Here is a 25708-nt window from a genome sequence, read left to right as displayed (position 1 = left end):
TTTTTCCAGATGTGTGGCCCACTTGAGCTTTGGATATGCTTAAATTTTTGGCTCGTGCCCTAAGATGAGCTAGTAAAACGGATGGAAGGCTTGGATAAGACACATACATCACGTGGACCCCACAGAGTTTCCTCAATGGGCTTCCATTGTAAACGTTACATTGGAGTGCCTCGGGGCAGAGGAAAATCCTGTAGCCTGGAAGCTGTGTGGGGCCCACAAAGATGCCCGTGAAAAATCCACTCCATCCATCAGTTTTGCAAGATTACAATAGGAAAAGGATCTAAAATCAGTAACATATAAAATTCCTGTGGCCCACACACACGAAACAGTGTTGATTGAACGCCCACCATTGGAGACATTTTGGGGACCACATAAGTTTTGTATCAGGGTGATATCTGTTTCTACAGTTTATCTGAGTGTTAATAACCTATAAACAGTTTGGATTGCATAGAAAAATCATGCTCGGCTCTAGTAAAGTTTCAACCGTGGACATTTCAGTTCCCACTTTTTCTTGTGGTGTGGCCCAAATGTATTTTTGATCTTCCTGATTTTTATACACCTATTCTATTGCGGAATTTCAAAACTAATGGACGGAGTGGATTTGTCACAGGCATCTCTGTAGGCTCTACACCACAGGAATTTCCTGTCCCAAGGGCACAGGCAATCCCGTTGTCAGATGCAGTGATAAACTATCATTGCAGGCAATTGACTAATATTAGTAGTCTAGTCAAAATGGCAATAGACAGTGAAACGAGATTCTTTTTCGCCCATCACACCTCTGTCACCACCCCCATTGTCTGGTAGCTTCTGAGAGAGAGAGATGGAACCACCTCCTTCACAAACGATGTCTATCGGGGCAGAAGATGAACAGGATAAGGTTATCAATGACTGGTAAGTGTACAAAAAAACCCATCAAAATCATTTTTATTTTTGGCTATTTTTTTGCACTGATTTTTCATTTTTTTTAAACGTGTTTTTGGGTGCAGCTGTTCCTGTTGTTATGATTGTCTAGAGAATTGCCTTGATTTCTTATGCTGTACCTATCTCTGTTAGATCTGGCAACAACCCCATTTACTTCTCTCACTGGAAAAAAAATGATTTTAGAGGGTTAGATGTTTCTTTCTTGGCCATGTTTGGCTGCCCCAATTTCTCTTTTTCTTCTCTTTTACTCTCTTTTCTGATGAGGTGGGCATGTTTGGCTGCCCCAACTTGTATTCTCCTTCTCTGTTCCTCTCTTTTCTAATCCAATGACTTCTGTTTATTTTATTTTGTTTTTTCTTGAAGCCGGATGGATGTTTGGCCCTACAAATGATGGATATTAACGTAACGCAGGTTTTCAGTTCTGAGAGTTGGGCCTTTGACTCCGTAATCCAGACCATTGATTTGCTGTGTCCCATGATGGATGGACCTTGGCCGGAAAATCTCCCAGATCCGTTGTGGTATATATCTTCTTAACCGTCCAATTGAAAGGTTAAGATTGTCTAGTAGAGGAGATTTTTGTGTCATCGTCCATCGACGGTGCGAAGCTAAGAGACCAGTTTTCTGAATTACCAAACCATGGGCTTCACCTCTCATAGAGAGAGATTCCCGTACGCAACTTGTAGATGAGAAAATCGGGCCACTAGTTGGGTGTGGGGCCCACCGTGGTGTTTGAATGGAATCCAACCCGTCTATCATGGTCAAATCACTGTGAATATAGGACTCACCGAAATCCAGGCCGATCCAATCATCAGGTGGGCCACACCACAGAAAATAATGGAAAACCACCAGACCCACAGTTGATGGTTGGATGGCCCTTCATCTCCACTTTCGGGCGATGATTCTGGACGGGTTGGACGCCATACACACGCCACCGGTGGGCCCCACACCCAACTAGCTGTATAAAGTAGCGTGCGAAGTAGAAAAACAGAAAAGGTAAGTCCACCTTGAACGGCAGAAAGGGCCTTTGACTGTGGATGAGGTAGATGGCCATCAACCGTTGGATGAGGAACTAATTGCTCTGATCCTGGCCCAAGGATACTGTACATGAACTGGAGCAGTGTTCGAGTGTGTAACAAATAACTGTACGCGAGTCTAACTGAGTCGAGCTTGGCACAGATCGGACAGTAGCTAACCCTAGCTGGAACTCAGCTTAGCTCAGTCCTCAAGGCTGACTGGCCAGCTGGATCAATCAGCAGCTCAGGCAAATTCGAGCCAATCTCAATCCTATGCAACATTTTCTCAAGCACATAGAGCGCATTTTTAAATTTTCACATAATGCAAAATAATAACAGCAGCATACTGGTATTTCATCAAACATTGGACGGGCAACATCAAAATCATGATTGGAGGATAATTTTATAATGTCCCGCTCGTTTGTTTTATATATATATATATATATTATAATAATTTGTTTCATATCCATTCCTTCCTCACTATTGACTAATCGCACAGAGCATGCATGCCACACGAAACAACACTTCATTGAGTCATTTCATTAAACACTTGGTGAGCAACATTAATATCAAGATAACCAAGTCAATTCCAACCGAGTCGATTGAGTTGAGGTTCAATCTGAGTCAAGTCAAGCTCGGGCAAGCTCGACCTGGACTCGAAATTTTTTCGAGTATAAAAAATCAGCTCAACTCGGCTCGAACTCAGTTCCGAAACAACTCAAATAGAGCTTTTTCAAGTCGAGTCAAGCGAGCTAAGCGAGCTAACTCGGTTCGGGTACAACTCTATTGACAACAAAAAAGCCCATCATAAACAAATCAAATACAATAGAGATTGTGATCTTATAAAGCGAATCCAGTGGGTCCCATTACAGATCAACATTTGAAGTGAAAGGCACCTCAGCAACTTAGAAAACGTGGCTAGCATCCATCTTTTATGAACGGCTGAGATTTCAGCCACAAAAGCTCGCCAACTGTTAATATTTTATCCGGAAAAGTGTCAGCGTGTTGCCAATTGTCTCCCTAATGGTGCCTATTTTGGTCTCTCTCTCTCTGTCTCTCTCTCTCTCTAACTCCGCAAGTCCACATGCGTTGCAGTGCCAGACGCATTGAAATATCAGAAATATAGCCTAATTAAGTAAATGGGTCGAGTCAACTCGTCCGAGTTGACTCAGACTCGCTCGAACCTGATCCGGTTTGATACCCTGAATGAACCCCCAACTTGGGTGAGTTTTGGATCTGCTTCATTTTTGGTCATGTCTTAAAATGAGCTCGCAAACGATGGACAGTTGGATTTCTCACAAACATCATGGGGGGCCTCACCTAGCATATCAACTGGTTGAATGGTAAATAAACATTACGATGGAATCCATGAAAATTTTAATGGTAAGGATTCGATCACGATTGTTTCATATGGGTAAATGTGTCAAATTAACATATTTTAAGTATTTTAGACGTTAGTTAACAAACGGGTAGTGATTTTACTTTAGATTCAGATTTCAGACTCAGGCTTTGGATCTCAAGTTTAACGAACAAGCCCTTTTTTTTAAAAAAAATTATTTATTTATTTAACACACGCACGCACACCACCACACACTCACGCCGTAGTGGAATTTCACCACCTATGGGTACTCGAACCCTCAACCAGGTGTTGAAACTCCTGGGAGCCTACCACCGGGGTAAGAGTAAGGACCCTAACAAACAAGCCCTTGAAGTATCTCATATACACCAATTACCAAACATGAGGGACCCACTTATTGATGCAGCTAATACTTGGGTACGGACACTTGGTTTTTTTGGTCTTTAGAGGTGTAACCAAAAGTTCTACCGAACGAGCCTTGACATGTGTGACATCTACTCTCTCCGTCTATTGCAATAACTCATGTTAGAACAGGATCCAAAATGAGTAAGGTAGAAAACTCGAGTAGGCCACACCATAGGATAAAGTAGGGATTGAACACCCAACATTGAAACCTTCTCAGGGACAGAAGTTTTGGATTGGGCTGATATGTGTGGTTTCCCTTCATCCCATGGTGGGACTAACCTTAATAAGGTGTCGTTTGGCAAATATAAACATCATGGTAGCCCCACGAAAGTTTCAAAGGTGGACGTTTTCATTCACTGTTTTCAATAGTGTAGCCCACTTAAGTTTTCGATCTCTCTCATTTTTAAGCTCATGTCCTAACATGATTAAGTGAAATTGATGGACAAAGTGGATGTCAACTAACATCGTTCTGGCCCCATCAAGCTTTTGGCTACCTAGTAACAAGTAGCAGAGACTTCGGGAAAATTCAAGCTCAAAGGGGGGTTAACGTTCAAGAATTCTCATAATTACTTGGCAAAAGCTCAATTACTTACCTGACATTAGCCCATCTTTGAGCAATTTGTCATTGCTTAACATCAATCCTTCTTTAAGCAGGCATACAGAGACGGCGTTTAAACCATCGCATTGTAACAGTTAGTAATCTCATATGACGCTAAGACTTGTTTGGGTTGAGGGTAAATTAGGAGAAGTATCAGCTTACATGCGTAAAATATTTGCATTTACTTGGAAAGTGGAGGATACAGTGGAAAATTGTTTGATTTTTACCTTCTCTATATAATAAGGGAGTAAAACCTTCTTTTTTTAAAGTCAAATGGTGAAAAATAAGTCTCTCCTCTAATATGACATTTTAAATGGTAGATTTCCTTTTTTGAAATTGCAGCCTAAACACTTTCAAATACAAAGGAAAAGCATTTTATCAAACTTTCATTTATCGAAACAAGCAAGTACGAAGGGTTTTATTTTCCTACTGATGATGTTAGTTTCCCATTCACTTGTCAAATTTGATTTTTATCGCCCTCTCCTAATTTATTCCCAACCCAAACACACCCTAGGACATCCTAGGAAGGGACATTTGGAATAATATCTTCTTATGCCATGAATTAATTAGAGGGATTCATGGAAATAGAGGTCTAGAATGTTTTTTAAAACTCCTCAAGAAAACATCTCTCCCTTTCAGGCCTTCATCTCAAGATGTTTGAAGATTTTAGTAGACATTATCGGGGCTAGAAATTAATTTCAATCAGAGATCAATTATCTTCTCATACCCATGCTAGTATCAGGAAGCCATTTGTGACGTTCTTGCCATGAAAAAATGATCTCTACCTCTCAAATACATGGGCCTTCCTTTTTATTCAGATAGGCATTACATTCAAGAATGTGCTTCCTTGTTTGAAAAGATCAATATCAAATTCAACTGGTGAATATCTAAATTGCTCTCCCTCACTTATCACTTAAAATCTACTCTTAGTGGGCCTAGGTTTCGTAAAATTTTCTCTTGACACCTGAAAACCAAGAACAAGCCTATTTAAGATCTTAATTAGAGCGCTTGGGTTGAAATCAAAGGCCAATTGAGACAATGAGAGCACTTCGATGTGAAATCAAAGGCCCTATTATTAAATGGGCCCATCCTACTGTAAAGATGGATGGTTATGATATGTGCCAGTTGTCTAATTTGATTCGACACATGACTCATTGTACGAGTGGAGTGGTCTAAACTTAAAGTAGGGCATATATGCCAATCAAGATGTGTGAAGGGATCCACACATTGATACAACTACATGAAAAAAAAAAAAATGAAAGAGTGGCAATTGTTTAATGATGAACTTTCTATCCAATGTGGAGCTAAAGTATTTTCAAAAGAAATAAAGTAGTTTTGTTGCTTTTTATTTTTTCTTTCTTACTTTATATTTTTTGAAATACGCATTCAAGAATTCTCATTATTGCTTGGCCTAACCATTGTCCCTAATTAAGCCTTAGCCTTGATTGGGCTAAAAAGACTGTAGCCTTGCTGTAATGTGTGATGGATATCTATCCCATCAATCAAATGCAACCTTCTATGGTGAGCCATGGGCCTAAAAATCAGGCTAATTCATGACTTAGGCGTGCCCCACCATAGACAACAATTAAGAGTGGATGCCCCCCACCCCCTGTCGAAACCTTCCTGATTGTATATAGTGCCTAGTGAGATGTTCCAGCCCATACATCATATGTCCCACTTGGACGAGGGGTCACACCAAAATTCAAGCAATTTCAAAACTCAGGTGGGCCCCACCGAGTGCTTTTAGATGTTTTAAGAATAATCTTCTATGATTTTAAATGGTATGACCCAGATATGGCTGATTTTTAGCACATCCCATGACCTAGAGGGGACCTACGAAAATGTGTAATGTGGATGTCCATCGCACATCACAATCAACCCCACGGAGCTTGACCTCATGGAAAGCTCCCACCATGCCAACCTTATAGTACCATTTCCATATATATATATATATATATATATAAAGAAAAGCTAAAGAGAATTGCCATAAATAATAAATCTTCTAAATTGATTTATCTTCTTGTTTGGCTTTCTTTTAATTTTCCTGGCCGGCTGTTGTCTCTCCTTTTAGATTGGTTATTAAAAAAATAATAATAATTCTTGTCATAAAAAAATATTTTAAAAAATCTAGAACACACACAAAAGGCCTATTTGGATGATGCGGCAAAAGTTCCATCGAGCGTAATGTATAGGAGACTGGGAGGTCTATACCTGACTTGTCAACATCTCATTTCAATAGTTTCCAAGACAAACAAAAATAGCAAAGGATCGAGTACGTACTCAACTTGTAAAGTTGACGCCCACTCTGATAGCTTCTACGGGCCAATGATATGTGCCACATCAGGTGTAACACCCAACCCAGGTGACACCTAATCCACTCTCTTGATGAAGTGGTGATTGCCTGTCTTTAGAAAAGATGGGAAAATAGGTTAACCCTCTTTATCAAATAAAGAGGTGGACCCATCAAACTCTCTCAAAATGAACCCTCTTTATCAAATAAAGTAGTAAACCATTCATCTAAAAAAACAAAAAAATCACTAGCACAATCACTACTTTATTCCTGAGAAATGAGATACAACCATATATATATAATAATAACACAAAACCAGAAGAAAAATACCACTACATTTGTACCCTATTTCCCATCGTTGACTTCTTCAGTCCTGCACCATAAAAAAAAGAAAAGGAAATGAACCCTCTTTATATATATATATATATATATATATATTAATACCATGAAAACCATTCCACATTTTCAAAATTTCAAATAGCAAGTCACAAAAAATAAATTGCTCCTGTAGTAGTTTGATAGACCGAATAATCACTGCTATTATGAATCATGAATGTTAGAGATCAAGATATCTAATACATAATTACTGTTACCTAAAAATTCATTTTTAGGCATTTACCAAACAAGTTTATCTTTCCTACTAAGGAAAATCTTCCAACGTGAGAATCAACTGTCGAATAGACTCAAGTTGAAATGAACCAACCAAGTTGAGTCGACTCAACTGAGTTACGAGTCAATTTCACATGAAAGAATGCTATGAAGATCACCAACAAATATATGCAAATTAATTAACCAGCATTTTTCCACTAATCATACCTTATCATCGTCGCTATCTTTATCATCCGCCTTCTTGATTTTCGTATTCCCTCCCTCTCGATTGAACGGCAATTTCATCGGTCCGAACGGAGAGTCCACATCGATGTTCCCCTTCAACGAGTATCCGGTCCCCCGCCCTCTGATTATATCCCAAAGTGCAGATCCAAAGTCGTTTGGCCTGAATGAGATTGGTAGCTCGATGTTGGCATACCCGGTCTTATCGATCTTGGCCGACTTCGGGAGGCGGGCTCCGCCGATGTTTAATTCACCAAGCCAGACCTCATACTCCAATGAGTTCAAGCCCAGATCAAAATCGTTCTTGTTGTCCAATTTCAGGTGGAGGGTCGCACTCGTCTCCTCAAATGAGAATTTATCTAACTTGATCTTCATTAAGTCCACGTCGGGCTTGTAAGGTATAGGAATCTCACCTTTCTTCTCTAGAGGGAGAGTAATGTTACCGATGACAGGCAAGTCAACGATGAGATCAACCTTAACCCTGTATGGAATTACACTGCCTGACTTAATTTCATTATAAGTGTTCTTGATATCACTGTAGATTAGTGTTACTGGCACTTTGACGGTTTCAGACCCATGAGCATGGACGGTACCTGCGTCGGGTATTAGGCCAGATACGAGCTTCCGGCCGTCACTCTCGACCAGGTAGTTTATGTCAACAAGGGGGATTGGAATTGGGTTTGGATTAGTGATGAGGATGTCGATGACAAGGTCGGCCTGCTTTAGATTGATTGAGGAGATGTGGACAGCTGATACGTCGGCCGTCGGATAACCAAATCCGACAGCTTCCTCAATCTTATCTCCAATGTCCTGGATGAAATCCTTCACCTTGTTTAAGAAACCCTCGTTCTCGCCTTCCTCCTTGTCTACTGATTTTTCACCGGATGCCATGATTTTGAAGGCTAAAACAAGAATCTCAGCTCAGATAAAAGAAGAATAAAAGAGAAAAGAAAATGCAGAATCATTTTCAAAATGTTTGATCAGTCCAATGAAATGTATCATGTGGATTGGCCCACCTATTGGAGATCTGAATGACCCACTAGTCGGATGATCCTACCCTCCCACTGGACTGCATCATTGAATGTGGTCTGTTAACCGTTAAGTGTCCATTATCATTGGGTGCCTAGGATCATCTGATGGGGAAGACATTGGGTAGGATCAAAAGCTATCCATTTTCATTGGGTGGCTTGAATTGAATGGAAGGATTTTCAAAATGTTTGATGGATCCAATGAACTACACGTGGGGGTGGGCCACCTTTCTTTTATCAATATGACTCGCCATTCCACCCTTGATATTAAAGGCGGGGACCCAAACAGTAGTCTATTGTTCAAGATTTTATTCTAAGCTTACATTAAGTAAATTTTTATATGTAACAGCAGCACGCAGTCTAATCAAATTCCATTATGTTAAAAATGAAGTGACCTAGATTTAAAAAGTATACAACATTCAATCTCTCACCGTTTGAAGCAGGCAACCTGCCAGTTGAACGATCCTACCATCCCACTGTGCCACACAGTTGAATTTGGACGGTTGATCATTAATTGTTCATTTTCATTGGATGGATAGGATCATTTGATAGGGAAGAATTTATTGGGGATGTCCCACCACACGTTGGTGCCCACCAGTTCAGGTTACTGAAGGTGGGCCAACTTAACCATAGCTAGTTATCTATGATTTCGTGAGAAAATAAGTCATTCCATTAAATCAGAAAAATGAGAAACTAAAACAGCAAATAGAGATTTTGAACTGCATACGCTTTGTTTTTTCTTCCTGATGTTGCGAAGAGCCTCCTCGGAAGAGAATGGAACAATGCGCGAACGGCGTATTTTATAATCTTGCTGTCCGCCAAAACAGCCTAGGAATGTGCACCACCTAATGAACTCTTCTAAGGATTGATGTGGATGCCCGAGCGTTTAGTGAAATGGCAATGCGGGAAGCTTTGATACACTGGTGGAGTGTGATGGATGATACGCAGTAGGTTGGAAATCACTTATAAAATCTGTACTTAGCTTGCAAATAAGTCAAATTAGACTGCATAAACTATGTTTCCCTGTTTAGAAGTATAATGAGCAGAAAATTACCCTATTTTATCATCTGACTATTAAATTAGTGGATTTTTTTAAACGTCAAAAATAAGGTATCCAATGGTCCTATTTTAATAAACTGGTGTCCACAAATCACATAATACGATTATTCAACCAGACTGATTTTGTGATGGAGGCATGAGATTCCGCACTTTTGTCAGTTTTCTTTTCATCAAAGTATGTCATGTTTACAGTTTCTGAGTGCCTGTGCATGGAACAGTATATTCTGCCAGAGTACCAAGTAACTCTAGATGGCAATGAAGCAGGGGAATTAGTAAGCCGGGCTCGGTCTGCAAAATCAAAATTTTGGTTAGACAGGCCCGTTGTCCCAGCCCGAGACAAATCAGCCCAGCCCATTGACAACCTACATTGAAGGCAGTTAGGGTTATACATTGAGCCAAGCTTGGCTTGACTCCTCCGTGCCTTACTTAGTATAAGCTCGAGCTCGCCCTCGAGCTCAACATCGGAGCTTGACTTGTTTGCTAAAGCTTTTAAGTCAAGCTAGTGGATCAAGTCGAGTTGATCTTACCTCGAGTCAAGTCGAGTTCGTTCTTAGTCTGGCCCAACCCAGAGCCCAACTTGGCTCCACACAATGCCCAACTTACACCCAACCTAACCTAGTGCCCAATTTAACCCAGAACCTAACCTAAATCAAATAAAAAATTAATATATTTATTAACAAATAAATAAATAAATCATTTATGATGGAGGAATATAACTTACCTTTGTGGTGAGTGCTAAGAGAGAGAGAGAAAGCCACAGAGCTGGGACAAGTAGCCGAGTGCAAATGTTGAGCCAGGCTGAGACAAGTCAAGCAAATGCAGGGTGAGTGGTTGTGAGAGAGACAGAGAGTTACACTATCCTTGATCACTGCTTATTTTCAAATCGAGCTGGGTTGTACGCACGCTTAACTCGCCCAAGTAGTCCTTCAAGCCAAGTCAATCCAAACTAACTCGAGCTGCAGATCGATCTTTCGAGCCAGCTCAATGCATGTACAGCCCTAAAGGCAGTCACGTGGTACACAAGGGCAATTTGGTCAGTATAACTGACTGGTTATATGACCGGGGCATACCAATCGAATTTGCGGTTTCCACCGTGTTGCTATACCTGGGTAAAACCTAATCCGGGCGCATTGCTACACCCAAACAGCAAACAAGCCCAGTGTGCGTATAACGCACCCCGCGCGGATTAGATATCGGCGGGAACAATCAGACAGGTGGGTACTCTGCGATGTTTGGAGCATAAGCTTATTAGACAACATAGCGTTTGGGACCAACGTGATGCAAAGATCAAATCCAATCCGTCCATAAGGCGTGAACCTTTAACTTCACCGTGAATTCCAAAAATCATTCCGATGAAAAACTCAGGTGGGTCACACCACAGGGAAAAATTAGGATGTGAACATCCACCATTAAACCTTCCAGATTTTACGTGGGGTTCAACATGATTAGTATTCCATCCAACCCATTCAGAAATTCAACCACCAGGATTAATGTACATCTCAAATATCATGCCATTTCAAAACTCATAAGGGTCCACACCGTGTGATTTTAGAGGTTTTTGGTATATGATCTTACATGGTGTGACTCACCTAAGTTTTCAATCAACCATACTTGTAGAATCCAAGGAGAAAATGTGGGGCCCAACATTATGGACGGATTGGATTTTAAGAAAACATCATATTGATCCCCACACAAGGCGTTGCAGAAGCAGCTTTTCCTACCAGCGTTGAAGAGGAACCGGACTAGAACTACCAAACCCTTCGAAAACCCTTCTTCCTCATTTTCGCGCTCTCTGAAACCCTTCCGAAAAGCCAAAGGATGCACATTTCTTCTCCTTAACCCGCGAAATTCTCGCCTATATCTCGCGCGATATCTCATGGAAGGCGTGAAAATCCTCTCCATCTCAGATCTCCTCCAACGCTCTCGCCCTCTCACAGGCACCGCTTCTCTCAAAACCTCCCCCTGCATTTCCCGCGACAATCCCATACCCCCAATTTCTCGCGCTTCATCTCCAAAAACACGGAAATCCCAACCAACCCACGACATCTCCAAAGAAAAAACTAGCAAGCCCTTGGAATCGCTCAAATCTCCGGCGATCATCATCGGTACCGTTCATCTCCCCACCGCCACTGCAGATCCAACGGCCCTGATCTCTTGCGATTCAAATCACAGTTGCCTTTCTTTCTCCGACGGCTCATCTACAATCTGCTGCTCTGTCCTTGATACGGAATTTAATGCCATTGGCAAGCGAATCCGCGTCCTCGCTTGGAATTTCATTCCTTTCAAAACCAACGGTGGATTGCTGGAGATAATCAGGTGGGGCATTCTAGAAGCAACGGCTGAGATTAACCGTAGCTTTCCTTTGGTCTGGTTGCCTTCTTTTTCTTTAGAAGATCGTCAGAGTGCTTGTTCCTACATTCGCGGTATTTTGAATTCGGTCAGCTCAGTTTCCGCTGTTCCTTGTACAGTCCAGAGTCGAAATTTTCAAATCAACCTCAGGCAAAGTTCTACTGGTGGTGCAAACATGGTAGGATTCCTCTCGGAGATGACGGTCTGTGAATGCACCCTCTGTAGTAAGGGAGTGCCCGTTCACGGAGGGAAAGCTTGTCATTCTTTCACGAAGCGAGTTTTCGTGTACTTTTGTGGGTCTGCGTCAGTTTGGCACCCTTTGCTTTGTAAGCTTCTGGGCCGTACAGTTTCAATTGTTGGATTGAAGAAGAAGATGGTTTTTGTAGGTGGGGACGAGTCGTATTTAATGTTTGTGACTACGGAGAAAACTGCACTGTATCTGTCTCAGTTGTGCTCGGAAGCAGCGGTGGTTCCACGAATGGTAATTTCTGGAAGGGGTGAATTGGGTGCTTACACAGGCATCGTCACGGGATACTACTTTCAAGGGATGGCTGTCGAGTTAGATGGAAGGGTGTGGCTTTTGCTTTCGGATAGGACGCTAGCTCTGTCTCATTCCTTCAGGGTCGGCGCTCTTGTAAGTAATTCCATCTTTCCCATTTTGATCATGTCTGAGGGTAGCTAAGGTCTGTCATTGAGGACCTTAATCCATCCAAAGCTTGATTATAATTACATTTATATAACACTCAATGAACAAAAATGGCAAATTTACTTCAGTCTAGCAACTATAAAGGTGGGCCCCAACTTTTGGTGATCTGGATTACTTGTCTGGTGGGCTCCATTATAGATGGGCCACACACAAGAAATCTCCTATGTTGGACTATCTTAACAATCCGATTGTTGGCCTCCAAATGAACAGTTTAGCCAAAGTGTCAATCAAACAGAAAAATCCACCAGTAGTGTTTTGTATACATAAGATTTTTCGTTAAGGTTGACTTCTGAGTCATGATCGATTCAGCATGGGCCCCACCAGATGAATGGTCCAGATCAAAGAAAGGTGTTCAGTTTCTATCAAACATTGTTTATTTCCTCTTTCAGAGTAAAAGCCTTCGTCAGTTTGTGGTGTTATTTCTCAGTATCTGACGCCTTGCAGATTTCTTTGAGTAATGTTCACTTCATACAGCCCAAATTTTATTGGGTCAAGATGCTTTTGCTGGCTGCCTGCTTTAAGACCAGCATCGATGTTAAGTCCTTTTCGCCATTCGAAACTCAGTAAGCACTGCTGAATTAAATTTCTTGCTTAAAATTTATTTTTAATCTATTCTAGTAAATATATGTTTTACCAGTTTAATGGTTTCTTGTTACAGGTGTCATTTGAGGTCTCAGACACACAGCCTGTTGGGGAACTTTATTGATTCCTTGAATTTTTCTGCAAGATTTTGGTAGGAAATTCTAAGAAAAGGTTTAAGTGCTGATAATTTCTTTTTGGAATAGATTTATATGCCTCTCAACTGACCTGTTCATCTTGTTGGTTGGATTTCAGGGTATTGCTTACCGTCTCATGTTTCAGGAAAAAGTTTTCTGGGATCTTCTCTGAGAAGGAAATATTAGGATCAAAACATGTAATTTTCTTGCCTATCATCTCATTTGCCCACTTGCATTTAGGCTGGGCAATGGGCCCGGGCCGTCAGGCTGGCTCCATTCAAAATTTTGATTTTGCAGGGCCCAGACCCGGCCCATTTCCATTCTTACCTCCATTGGTTAGATTTTCTTTGTTTATGTTGGTTTTTCCTGACCCTTTTTACTATTTGAATATTTTGCAAGCATCTGAACATCTTTTTACAGTCACATTAATCTGACAGTGAGTATTTGCAAGGTGTGGCCAGAAGGAAGGATTGGCACAGAAATATGCTAGTTCATGCTTACCTATATGTGCTTTTCGACCACGGTCCACGGGTAAATTGGTAAATTTGTGGTTGCTTTAAGTGACAGCAAAACTATTATGTTTTCAACTGCAGCAGCTTCTAAATTCTTTCCTTTCTGCTTGAAATTTATCTCTGCCCATATCCTACATTTCTTATGGCAAACTTTTGTTTGCAGCGGGGCATATTCATGGAATTCTGTAAGCATGACTTGAACAGCTCTTGCAATGAACCAGATTTTGGTCCCCTGAAATTGGTAAGCTATGGATTGTGAGTTCTTTCTGAAGGTTCTTGCTATAAACAAATAAGCCTTCAGTTTCTTGTAAACTCGTGCAGTCCAGACTTTTGTGAAACATTATTTCTATGATCTTGACAGAATTAATCCGTGCAACTACTGAAGAATATGATCTGATTTTATTGTTCTTTTGGCTTATCTTGTTATGCTTTCAGGCAGTGCCCATGTCTAGTTTTATCAGCAAATGTGAAGCCATGTGGGGGACTGTCCTATTGGAAGTACAAACTGATACTGAAACGGTTGGGATGAATAACCGTGTTAGCCTTCTGTCATGTGAAGGGAAATCTTACCGCCGATTGATAAGGAAAATTATTTCAAGTGAAGACCATGGCATTGTTTTGGTGGGCACTCTAAAGGTTAGTATTTGTTGCTGCTGTTGCTGCTGCTGTTATGAACCCATCCATCTAAACCAGTTGTTGATGTTGGGAAAGGACATTCACAAGCACATGTACAGCCTCACTTGTGCACTATACAAATGCACACGGTTTGTGGAATTTAAGCTCACAGTATAGGAAATTGTCTGCCTTGGGTTCTTATTTGGTTTATGTAATGTGGATTCAGATTTGTCCAAGTTCAGGGAGGTTGCAGTTGGTTGATGCAACTGGCAGCGTTGATGTTGTGATACCAGATTTGTCATCAAATGATGTTGATAATGTCTACGAGGTGATGGCTAATGCTCAGTCTACTATTTATGTTACTCATATAGAATTTTCTCTAGGAACACGTGTTCTGCCAAGCCAGTTGTGACAATGGTGCAAAAAATGCATGTGTAAAGGATATTATTTCAGTCTGTCTTTATTGTTATTATTATTTTTATGTCCTTCCTTTTGATATATGATTTGCCAGATTTTGCTTTTGCAATTTTGTCTGACTTAAAGATGAATATTGGTAACCTATGCTCTTATTATTTGGTAAAAATTTTGAGATAAATAGTTTCCCATACCTTCAATAATTAAAAAAAAAGGATAAACAGTTTCCCATATGCATGCCTCTATTTTTTATTTTTTTGTTGTGTGCGCGCATTTATGGGTGTGCTGCACTTTCCTTTTATTATGAACTTTGAGAAGTTATCTTTGGTTTGGATTGGCTGTTATTGTATGATGATCTTTTAGGTTTGTGTCTTTGAAGATTTTATTGTTCCTTTCATGGTGACCTTTCTTTGTGGTCGTATTCCATCTTAAACTCAAACCTTTGCGACACCCCCCTGCATGTAATCATCATCATCGTCATCATCATCATCTTAGCTTTATCCCAACTAATTGGGGTCAGCTACACGAATTGTGTTCCGCCATTCAACTCTATCACAACGTCAAATTGTCAGGATTCATGAGAAAAAAGCTGTGGCACAATTTTAACTCTGACTGCCAACCTGACACAACTCTCCTTTATCCGGGCTTGGGACTGGCAATGAGAGAGCAAAACTCCCACTGGCATGATTATACCCCTGCGTGTAATAACTATGAATAATCAGGAATTCATGTATTACCGCCTTTTGGTTGCTGGGGCATTTTCATTTGTTTTATTTCACCCTTTGGTCTCTTGTTCAGGTAGACGTAGAGGAAAACATCTACCACCCTGTTTTCCTGAAATATGAGTTGGAAGCAACCTGAAATTGCACAAGCCTTCACATGTGCCAATGGATTATGGATGCTGTTTGTGAGAAGGCCCAAACTGTCCATTATGACCATCTGGGTGGGGCAGTACATACACTTCAAATAATCTGTATGATCTTCAGGTGGGTCATAGGAATCCATTCAAATTTAACTGGACTTGGCTTCAACAGGTGCAGACACCATAATTAGTTTACGATGGCTCTAGCACCTTGTTGGGAGAGTGTTGTTGAAAAATGAATTTAGGGCTGCAACCAAACGTGCCTAATCTGTCAAGTGAATGCTAGTTTTTATGATTGTTGTGGCATTTACTTGAATCTGTTGTGGTAGGCATTCTTCTGTTCTGCTCATACAGTGCTGCTGAGCAGACCATGGAAAGTGAGCTGTTTTATCATGTTTAGCGTTGGACATGCTTTTAGCATGCATGCACTTGGTCTTTAAGCCTTCAAAGTTTCTTATACCTTCCATTGCATTTCCAGGTTAAAGACTACAGAATTTTTCTAGAAGGCTTACCTGCACAGGCAGGTCCTTTAGAAGTGCCTAAGAATGAGTCATTTTCATGCAAAAGCATCTTTTCCTGTGTCCCGTGCAAGAGAGAGCTAAATCAGCTGACAATTTACGTCCACTTTTATCTGAGGAATGCAACATGCCTCAACATTCCTTGGTGTCTTCCTCCTTGTAAGGATTGTAGAGATGATTTCAAGGCAGACAAAGGTGGAACATTTCTATTGCTGCTGGTGACACACAAGTTTCCTGCTATCTGGAATGTATGTTCTACTTGATATGTGTAACTGCTGAATAGGAGTTATCAGGTATTGAGTCTAAGAAAATGTCAAGTTAGATGAGGCACAAGATCCCATGCACATTGAACCCATTATGGTGATCCCAGCACAGGTGGTTGACCTGTTAGGCTCCACCTGGATCAAGAATGCCCCAAAGTCCCCAGATTGGAAGATCCTAACCTTTGATAATGGGTTACTGAGAGCTGTTTAAGTAAAGAATACAGCAAACAGTCTTCTTTCAATGGAATATAGGTGAAAGATTGAAGGGTTAGGATCATCCACTTTGGGAAAATTTTGGGGCATCTCCCATCCTCTTTGGGGCCCATAAGATGCCTCAGTGGACAACCCTTATGCTGATGTTTGGTACCCTATAATTCCACAATGTTCAGTATCATTATTGTATTTCCTCGAGTTCATTTTATTTAGGGAGCATTTGGATACGTGGATTCTGTTTGGATTCCATGGATAGTGTAATGATTACCTATAAAATAGGATTCCAAAAATAGGGTGCCTGTTTGGATAGCAAGCGGAATCGTCAAATTCGTTAGACAACAAGCACCTTTTTGTGCTAGAGAATTCTAGCCATGGATAAGAGTAACGGTTCCTGTGTGCATCCACTTATCCAAATAGCCCAACTGTCTTGTCAATGGAAAACAATTTCCATTTCCACATGGATTTCATGTATCCAAACTTGCCCTTAATTTCTAATTTATGTGCCATTACAGTTTGAAGATGATCCAATTATTTCAGACAGGCCAAGCTCATTTGCTGAGGCCATCATCTTTCCTTATAATTTGTTTCTCCCTGGGGAAAATGGAGATACTCAACTGAACGAATATTCCAGATACAAGCTCAAATCACATTTAGAATGCACTGACAGAAAAAATTGTCCAGAAGAACTATCTTTCAAGAGACTGAAAATTGCTCCTGGATCAAATGGAGCATTGCCTTGCAGTTCCAAGGATAATTTAGGAGCTGTTGGCAATGGACTGTATAAACTTCCTACTGATTGCTTCAGTTCACGTGTAGAAATTCCATGCTCACTAGCTGTTAGAAGTATCAATGAGAAAAGGTTGCTTGTACCAGGCATCTTGGTTTGTCCAAACAGAAATTACAATGTGGTTGACAAAGCAAGCGGCCAGAAGGTTCTTCTGGAATTCAAGTCCGAGAGCTTTAGTAAGTATCAGGTGGGTTGTATTTTTTCTCCTATTCATCTCCTATCAAAATGACTCAAGCATATGATATTGTTAGAAAACTTTGTGACTATTTCTTGTTTCTTTCAAGCATCATAATGAGTCTTTTGGTCACTAAAATGCATGCCCTAATCTATGTTCAGTTGCTACAAATTGGTGTCTATTATATCATGAAGTATGCTAAGGAAGTTGTTCATGGTAAAGCTCTTGTCACTTCTCAAACACCTGTTTGGAGTCTTACATTCACATCTGGAGAAGTTATAGAACAAAATGAGCCAGCTCAAGACTCCTTGTCGGAAGTTTCTCCTGTTAGGAATGATGAGGTTCCTTTTGGGAAATTTTCTTCTATCAGGGATGATGAGGTGCCTTTCCAAACTTCTCCTCAAGGCCAGCCATTGTTCCAGAGATCTCACAAACAAATACTTGAGACTCTTTCCGATGTGCATCTACATCTCTCTGTTGAAAACGATCTTTTCAAGGAAGACACAAAAGCACTGGACGGGTTGATTAGGTCCTTTGAGACATTAGGAGAGGCTGTTAGCGTATCGACATGCATCCAAACCATGATGGAAGCGCCACGGCGTCATTTTGGGGCACCTGATCTCAAATGCAGATTGCCTGAGGGAAATTTAATATCACTACATGGAAATGTAGTGGATGTGCATAGTTTCAATCACAATTCTATTGATGATGAAACACATTCAAACCATCAAATTAGCGGCAATATTCATCAAAGGGTACAGAATAGCATTTGCATTCACGTCCATGAAGACCACCACATGGTAATTGCCTGTTCCTTAACTTCTCAAGACATCTTTCTAATTATGATTCCAACATGAAATTTGGTGTCTCATTGCATTATTTTGACCACTCAGGTGAGGATTCGTGGTGCTATCAGTACTTCCGCGTATCCTATTGGTATGGGACCTGGAGTTCATGCTACCTTTCACCGTGTTCTTATGATTGAGTATGTGTTTCTTGAACTATATTATTTTGTATTCCCTTGGGACCTGTTTGGATATGAGGAATTTACAGGAAAACAATTGGCTTTCGCTTGATTTGACATTCACTGCTATTTGGATTGCAAAGAAACCGTGGATTTCACGTAGTAATCATTAGAGTTATCCACTGTTGGCAGAAGATACAAGGTGACTATTGCCTAATGAGAAATGGGATTTCTGCTTGCCATTCAAACAGACCACCCTTTTGGGAATCTACTGGTGAAGAGTTCTGGAAAATGTAATCATTAAAGTTATCCATGTGCACACTGTGTATTCCTCATATCCAAACAGGCCTTTATATGTTGGCATTTGACTGCTCAACCACATATATGTTGTTTTCTCTAGCTATCTTACCTATAACTGCTTATTATATATATATATATATATATATGGCCGAATGCTCAACTACCCACTAGTTCGCACAGAACTCGTTTGAGAACTCATCATACATGATGTGACTCCAAAATCTAAACGGCCCACGTGAAGCAGCACCTTATGAACCCCCCCGGGCCCAATTTTTACTTTGATCCAAAACTTTGGTGGGCCATGAAAAATGAAAACAGTTTCCTCCCTTGATTTGCATGTCTCTTTGCTATGGCCCACCAAAATTTTAGATCAGGGTGAAAATTTGTCCCTTGGGGTTTCATGGGATTCTGCATCACATGGACCGTTCAGATTGGACGCCCATGACACGTGTGCAAAGGTGTGCACGTGCGTAGGTGAGCATGACTCTCTCTCTCTCTCTCTCTCTCTCTCTCTCTCTCTCTATATATATATATATATATATATATATATATATAGAAAGTTTGAGGACTGAGGCCTTATTTCTACATCTCATTTTTCAAGTAACTAAACCTTTCAAAAAAAATAATAATCAACTGAAGCGTTTGGTGATTTGATGGTAGTTCTGTTCAATTTCATTTTCTGTGAACATTTTCGTGGGGTCAAAAAGCTTATTGAGTGAGACATTCTGGTGCTTCGTTGGCATCTGGTAGTTGAACTTTTTCCAAGCAATCATGAAAGCAGAACCCAGCTGGTTTGGTTTTCTTAAGATCAAACAATTAATCATGTCTGAAACCTGTCAAGTGACAACTCATAAACTTGGTCTCTGGAAGGAAGATGCAATGCTACCAACCCAAAGCTAAGGCTCTTAGATCTTTCTTAAGAATTTGTTTGTTTGTCTTCTTTCATGTTGTTTTGGTTGGGGAAGGAGACTTGAAGAACATGATTGAGTAGGCTATATCAATGCTGTCTGAAGAGTGTGGGATTAACATTGATTGTGGATGAGATCGAAGATTTAGCACTAAGGAGGTACATTCATCTTGTCCCACATTGAGAGGATAGTGTCACCAACTCCCTAGCTTGGAAGTTCAGAGGGGTGCTTTGTATTGGTCCTTTGATGCCTCTACCTTGATTTTCTTGTTTTGGAAGGTGATGCGACCCCCCTCCTCTTCTTGTATCATTTTCCTGTTAATAAAGATGGTTAACTACAAAAAGAAAAAGAAAAAGAAACTAAAATCCATGGGTGTATCAGGTGGCCAAAGCAACCCCATCTACATTAATTGTATCCATAGATCTGATTATTGGGATATGTCAGCAGTCGACTAAACATAGGCAGTCAGACGTCATGCACAAATATCCAAATCTGATGAATTAATCATTTACAATATAACAATGTTGGTCAGCGAGGCTTATGCTTGATGGAGGAGCTTTTTGTGGAGTCTTCAGCGACTTGCGCTGATTTCTTTGAATAATGTTCCTAATGAGAAATTCAAATGATGGGAGAAGATGAAGCTGGCGGTTGCCATTTTAGGTTGTTTCACTTTATGTCTAAACAATCCCCACTGGATCTGGTCTTAGAAGGGGTTTCTTTATTTGTCTGGTTTTACAAAAGCTCTTTTGTTATCTGATAATTTTATTTATTTTATTTTTTTTAAAAAAACAAATTTCTCAATGTTGATTATTTCTCCGTCCAATTACAGAACTTCCAGAAGGCGATGTGAACTGATGTTGACCTCTGTATCTTTCATTGTGATCAACTCTGCAAAGGAGGTTGTTCACCGTGATGGTGACAGAATTTCTCCACCACCATCCAATTCAGACATTTTAAACGAGGACTTCTCAGATATAGTTTCTTCAAGTTTAATTTCGCAGTTGAATCAGTGTTTGGAATGTAGCAACCCCATCCGATTGCGTTGCAGGGTAATCCTATTATGGCCATTGCTACCTGTGCATTGCATATTTAAGTTCTGACAAATTTGGTTTCTGTTGGTGAAACAACTATAATTTACTTATGGGAGATTCCACAGGTAGTGAAAGTTCTTTTTCTGGTTATGGAAAAAGACGAAAGGCCAAGATCAAGGAAGCACTTGGCTGTCAGTATCCCACTTGCTGGTTTTGTATTGGGTAGGTTTTTTCCCTCAATGCTAGATAATGAATTTCTTATGAATTTTTCTAGGCCATGCAAGTTGCAGAACAAGGACTTACATGATATGCAGTGTCCTCAGATCCTTTGGTTGTGCTGGTGGGGTCACATGGTCCTTGCTACCCTAACATCTTGATTGATGGTGTGAAAATGTGGTTAAAATAATAGCAAAGTTCGAAAAACTTATTGAAAGAGGCCAAAGATGGATCGTTCAATCTGGGGGTTTTTTTGGTAATGGTCCATCCATGATGGGTCTCATCAGATCAACGGTGTTGATCACCAAACCATGGCCCCATTCATACAAACTGAAAACCTGAGGTAAAATGCATATCCTCACGTTTAGGATCATGCAATTCCTCAATGAAGACGTACTTAAGTTCTTAGTTGTGCTGTTTCTGATGATAAGGCATTTCTCCCACCCATAATTTTCTTTTCCCATTGAATACAAAAGGCTTAGACTATTCGTATTGGAAATAATATGGAGCCCATGCTTTTCTGCAAAGTTACTTTGATCAAGTTCCTCATTGAATCAAATTTGAACTTCAAAAGAATTGTATATGAGCATGCTGAGAACCTGCACAACTATCAATTTTCTAAGCAGCAGCCAGTATGCAGTTCTGCATTATTAAAGCATTTCATTGTTTTGGCAGACGATGGGTCATCCTCATGTTGTTGCTGGGCCGATGCTGAGAGAGCAGCAACATTACTCGGGCTACATGAAACTGCAGTAAGGGTGTCAAACAGCAGCCACAGAACATTTAAGAGGGCAGGCTGCTGGAGAACTGAAAACACCACCTATCATCTAGAAAAGATGCTAAAGAAGCACCACAGGATCACAGTGAAGAACTATGGAGCTGTGCCTGATTCATCGTGTCTAGATCTTTCGTGCTCTGTAAGCTCAAATCAAGTCCTCAGTAGTTCAGATGAGAGCCTCCTCAAGTTCATCATCTTAAACACATGCTGTGGGCCAGTCTTGGTGAGCACTCCCATGCACATTATCTGGAAATCACATCTCCCCCTCTTTAGTATGCTGTCAATTGGCTGGGCTCGGGCTGAGCAAAGTTAAAAGTTTGACTAGGCCTGGTCTGACCATGACCAACATGAAACCTGGGCCTAAATAGGGCTGTCAATGGCTCGGTTCCTAGATTACCCATACCGGGGTTAATTGGGATCGGGTCTTGTCGGATCCGGGTCTCTTTCACGATGACCTGAACCAACCCATTGGGTCTTTGGACCTATTTTCGTGTTTGGTTCAGGTTGGGTTCAGGCAAATGAGCACATTTACATAGTTGGGCCCACCTGATGGATGGATTAGATCACAACAGATGGTGGGGCGCACCTTTTGGATGGGTTGGATGTCATACATTTACCATGTGGACCATTCATCAACCTGGTACTGCCACTAATAGCAGTGCTATTGGTACCGTGTGAGCATTACACACACACATGAATATTTAAATATTTAAAATGTGAGTATGTGACCACTTTCTGTGGAGTAGATTAAAATATATTTGTCTGTATCTCAATTGTGTAAACAAGTGGCACACATGTATTATATATATGAAGACTCTTTATTCAGAGTATCAGCTGATCCATATCCCTATGGAACATATGATGATGTATTTACTATACGTAGGGTGGCAAATTGGGCTGCACCTGCCCTTGCCCAGCCTAGCTTGCTTTGGCTGGGTTTGGGCTGATCCTCAAGTCGCATGTGTTGGAAGGGGTCCTAAATTTACGACTGATACTTAATTGGGCTGGAATTGGGCTTGCATCTACCAAAAGGTCCAAAAACTACGCTGAACCCAGCATTGGCCTGGCTTCAAATTGGTGGGCTGAGTTTCTAAATGGCGTTGCCGAGTGTGGACTTGGGTCCTTAGATCATGGACTGGAGTTGGACATGCTTTGGACTGGCCCATTTCTCAGCCTAACTACATGGTTTAAGATGTGTACATGATGATCCATTGATTTCCTTGTTTGTTTTGTCCTTGGCAGAGTGTTGTAGGCGACATGATGGATTCAAATACCATAGGGAGGTTGGATAAGGAGCTTACAGAAATGCAGGTCACAGTGCAGTCGATGCAGAACATATGGGCTAGAGAAGTTGGGTACATGGATCCTCTTGCAGAGGCAAGGAATACGGTTCAACAACTTGTAATCAGGTAATATATGTTGTTTACACGTTAATTGATGTAACTTAAAGTTTTCCAAGCTCAAGCTTCCCCTAGGAAACGTGGAGGGAGAGGAAGTGGTTTGTGAGAAAAAAAGAAAGAAAAAAAAAAGTGGTGGTTTCATAGTTGTGGGAGGGGAGAAGTGGTTGTGAATGGGGAGTTGTTTGATACTCAAGCTATCTTAAATTGTATACATGGTGTACATTAATTAATTAAACTGTCCAAGTTGGACCCATTTAGATAGGTAGTCGTCTAAAATTAAGATTGATTTAATAATCCCAACCTCATGACTAAAGAACCATTGAATTCAGAGTGTTGGCCATCCATTAAGTGTCTACCAGTGCCAGTTTAGCAATTTAATAAATATAATTTCGGTTTTAAGGCCCGCCAATCTGGACTGTTTAGTTTGACTTAATCACATGCCACTGTTCACCTCATGGATTGCCAACATGCCCTTTATTTTGTTTTCAAACCTTCTCGTGTCTTTCAATAATTCATAGTTTTAGGAATTGGGGCGGAACTTATTTATGATGGCAGCTCAAATGTGGTGATATTTTAATTTTGGTGTATTGATTTCCACAATTTCTAGTTGTAACAGGTTTGGAAATGGTTATGAGAAAGTGGGAGCTAATACATAAAGCTTGAAAACCATTGGGTTTTTGAATGAAGGAATGTTCTTTCCAAAAAACAAGCGGTCAACAAAATACAGGAGAATCTTACATGTGCCATTTATTTGTACATGTGCGACATCTGAGCCTTTTTTCAGGTGTCCTCAAATGTGTTGATTGCCTGAGCCAAGTGTGGGGCTGGAAGGCCACACACGTGTATTGAAGGCCCATTTGGTAGCCGGCTACGTTCTGTGCTCGACAGGCATGTCATTTTTTATTTTTATTTTGTTATGTGATGTGTCTCATCCATCCATGGTAACACTTAGAAAATTCTCTCAGGTTAGAATATTTCAAACCATGATTGAGTTATTGAAGGGTTAAGATCTTCCAATATTGAAGATACATGATAGCCTCATTAACTGTGCATTTCATCGGATCAACGGTCTGGATAATGGAATAATGGCCCGTCAGCTAGGCCGGCCGTTGTACTTTGAGCGGGGCCGCTCTGCCTTTCCCTCTATCGTGCGTGGTTTTTTTAGTGAAAGACATGCATCCCTTGTTTGTCTCCTACGGCCATTGGAGATTGATTTTCAACGCACAACAGGCTGGCTTGAGTGTCTTGCATCGCATTGGAGACTTTGTCTTTTTAAACGACAGAAACGTAGTTACTCAATTTTATTTTTATTTTTATTTTTATTTTATTTATTTATTTATTTATTTATTTTGGGTTAGCTTGTTAGTACACACCCATGTTAGTACACACTCCATGTTAGCCACCCCCGCTAGGGATCGATACCAAGACTTGAAACGAGGTATCTCCACTCAGTTTGCCAGTTGAGCTATGGATCTGAGTGTAGAAACGTAGTTACTCTACTGTGTGATGGTTGATGATACGCATGCACTAAGAAATTGGAGTGGTATATAAATAACTCAAATCCAAACCGTTCAAATGGTAAAAACCCCAATTCAGATGGTGATTTGTTTGGCTAACCAACTGCTTGGTGGAACTTTCGTCAACGGTTGAATGAAATATAGCCAGTGCTTCCAATTCAGCAAATTCGTTATTTGCGATCAAGACGTATCTACAGTGGGTCCAGAAATTTAGACGGTTTGAATTTGAGTTATTAGTAACACGTGTGTAATTTCAAAAGGCCTGTGGTTGATTGAACCATCCCACTCCGCCAGGTTATTTAAATATCTACTCTGTTCAAAGAGACCAAAATTACGTACGATTCCACCCACCCACTAACATGCTTCTGCCCAACATTTTAATAACTTCCTTTTCTAGAGAGTGGACATTCACCATCCATCAATCCTCCCAAGTTCATGCATTGGTGGATCATACCTTTTAAAATAGCATTATCTTTTAGCCAATGAAGTTTGTTACTTTGACAATGTATGATGGGTCCCACATTCAGGTAGAAATTGTCCACATGTCATGCACCTAACACAAATCATTCCATCGAAATTGTAACGTCCTCTTTAAGTGGGCCATTTACCAAAAAAATTACCGAGCCGTTAGTCCTAATCGGCTGCTTGGTGGGAATCCGATGGATGAAAAGTAGTCGACGGTCCTGATTGAAAAAGTAAATGTCCATTAGTTAGGATTATTTAATTAATCTGATATTTCGGTGATGGATTATCTACAGTGGGGTCCTGAGTTTGGATGGATTAGCTTGAGTCATACATATTTGATACACGTGTAACTGCTGAGTGCACACGTATGGCTGTCATACTCTCCCAGCGGATATAGCTGCTCACGTGGGTGCCGGGAATGTACTCCTGAGGAATTATATATATGATTCTCAGCTCGATGACATGCGTAGGCCCATCTGTTTACAGTCTTACTCAAG

General features: G+C 40.6%; 2 protein-coding genes and 1 long non-coding RNA gene across 3 annotated transcripts; 2 read left to right on the top strand and 1 right to left on the bottom strand.

Moving 5' to 3' along the window:
- The first annotated feature begins 567 nt into the window (after nt 1-567).
- Nucleotides 568-1266, top strand: LOC131229093 (uncharacterized). Its single transcript, XR_009163174.1, has 2 exons — nt 568-891; nt 987-1266. It is a non-coding gene; the product is annotated as an uncharacterized LOC131229093 (long non-coding RNA).
- A 5918-nt stretch (nt 1267-7184) lies between these two features.
- On the bottom strand, nt 7185-8684 carry LOC131229318 (desiccation-related protein At2g46140-like). Its single transcript, XM_058225242.1, has one exon. It carries the CDS (start codon nt 8304-8306, stop codon nt 7395-7397), a length of 912 nt encoding a protein of 303 aa, XP_058081225.1. The 5' UTR covers nt 8307-8684; the 3' UTR covers nt 7185-7394.
- A 2588-nt stretch (nt 8685-11272) lies between these two features.
- Nucleotides 11273-24349, top strand: LOC131228609 (CST complex subunit CTC1). Its single transcript, XM_058224384.1, has 17 exons — nt 11273-12485; nt 13002-13120; nt 13216-13290; nt 13392-13470; nt 13735-13812; nt 13949-14026; nt 14221-14421; nt 14627-14728; nt 16155-16442; nt 17183-17644; nt 17794-18432; nt 18526-18617; nt 20634-20853; nt 20961-21057; nt 21727-22052; nt 23072-23238; nt 23846-24349. Exons 1-17 carry the CDS (start codon nt 11379-11381, stop codon nt 23883-23885), a joined length of 4170 nt encoding a protein of 1389 aa, XP_058080367.1. The 5' UTR covers nt 11273-11378; the 3' UTR covers nt 23886-24349.
- Nucleotides 24350-25708: the final 1359 nt, after the last annotated feature.

This window comes from Magnolia sinica, chromosome 16, assembly GCF_029962835.1.
Source record: "Magnolia sinica isolate HGM2019 chromosome 16, MsV1, whole genome shotgun sequence".
Classification (NCBI taxonomy): domain Eukaryota; kingdom Viridiplantae; phylum Streptophyta; class Magnoliopsida; order Magnoliales; family Magnoliaceae; genus Magnolia; species Magnolia sinica.
Note: the sequence above shows the minus strand (reverse complement) of the source record. Positions and strands in the feature narration are given on the sequence as shown.

Coding starts and splice junctions, on each gene's coding strand:
- LOC131229318 (XM_058225242.1), bottom strand. CDS start 8,306: ATGGCATCCGGTGAAAAATCAGTAGACAAGGAGGAAGGCGAGAACGAG.
- LOC131228609 (XM_058224384.1), top strand. CDS start 11,379: ATGGAAGGCGTGAAAATCCTCTCCATCTCAGATCTCCTCCAACGCTCT. Junction 17,645..17,793: donor AGAGCTTTAGTAAGTATCAG/GTGGGTTGTATT, acceptor ATCTATGTTCAG/TTGCTACAAATTGGTGTCTA. Junction 21,058..21,726: donor ACTTGCTGGTTTTGTATTGG/GTAGGTTTTTTC, acceptor TTGTTTTGGCAG/ACGATGGGTCATCCTCATGT.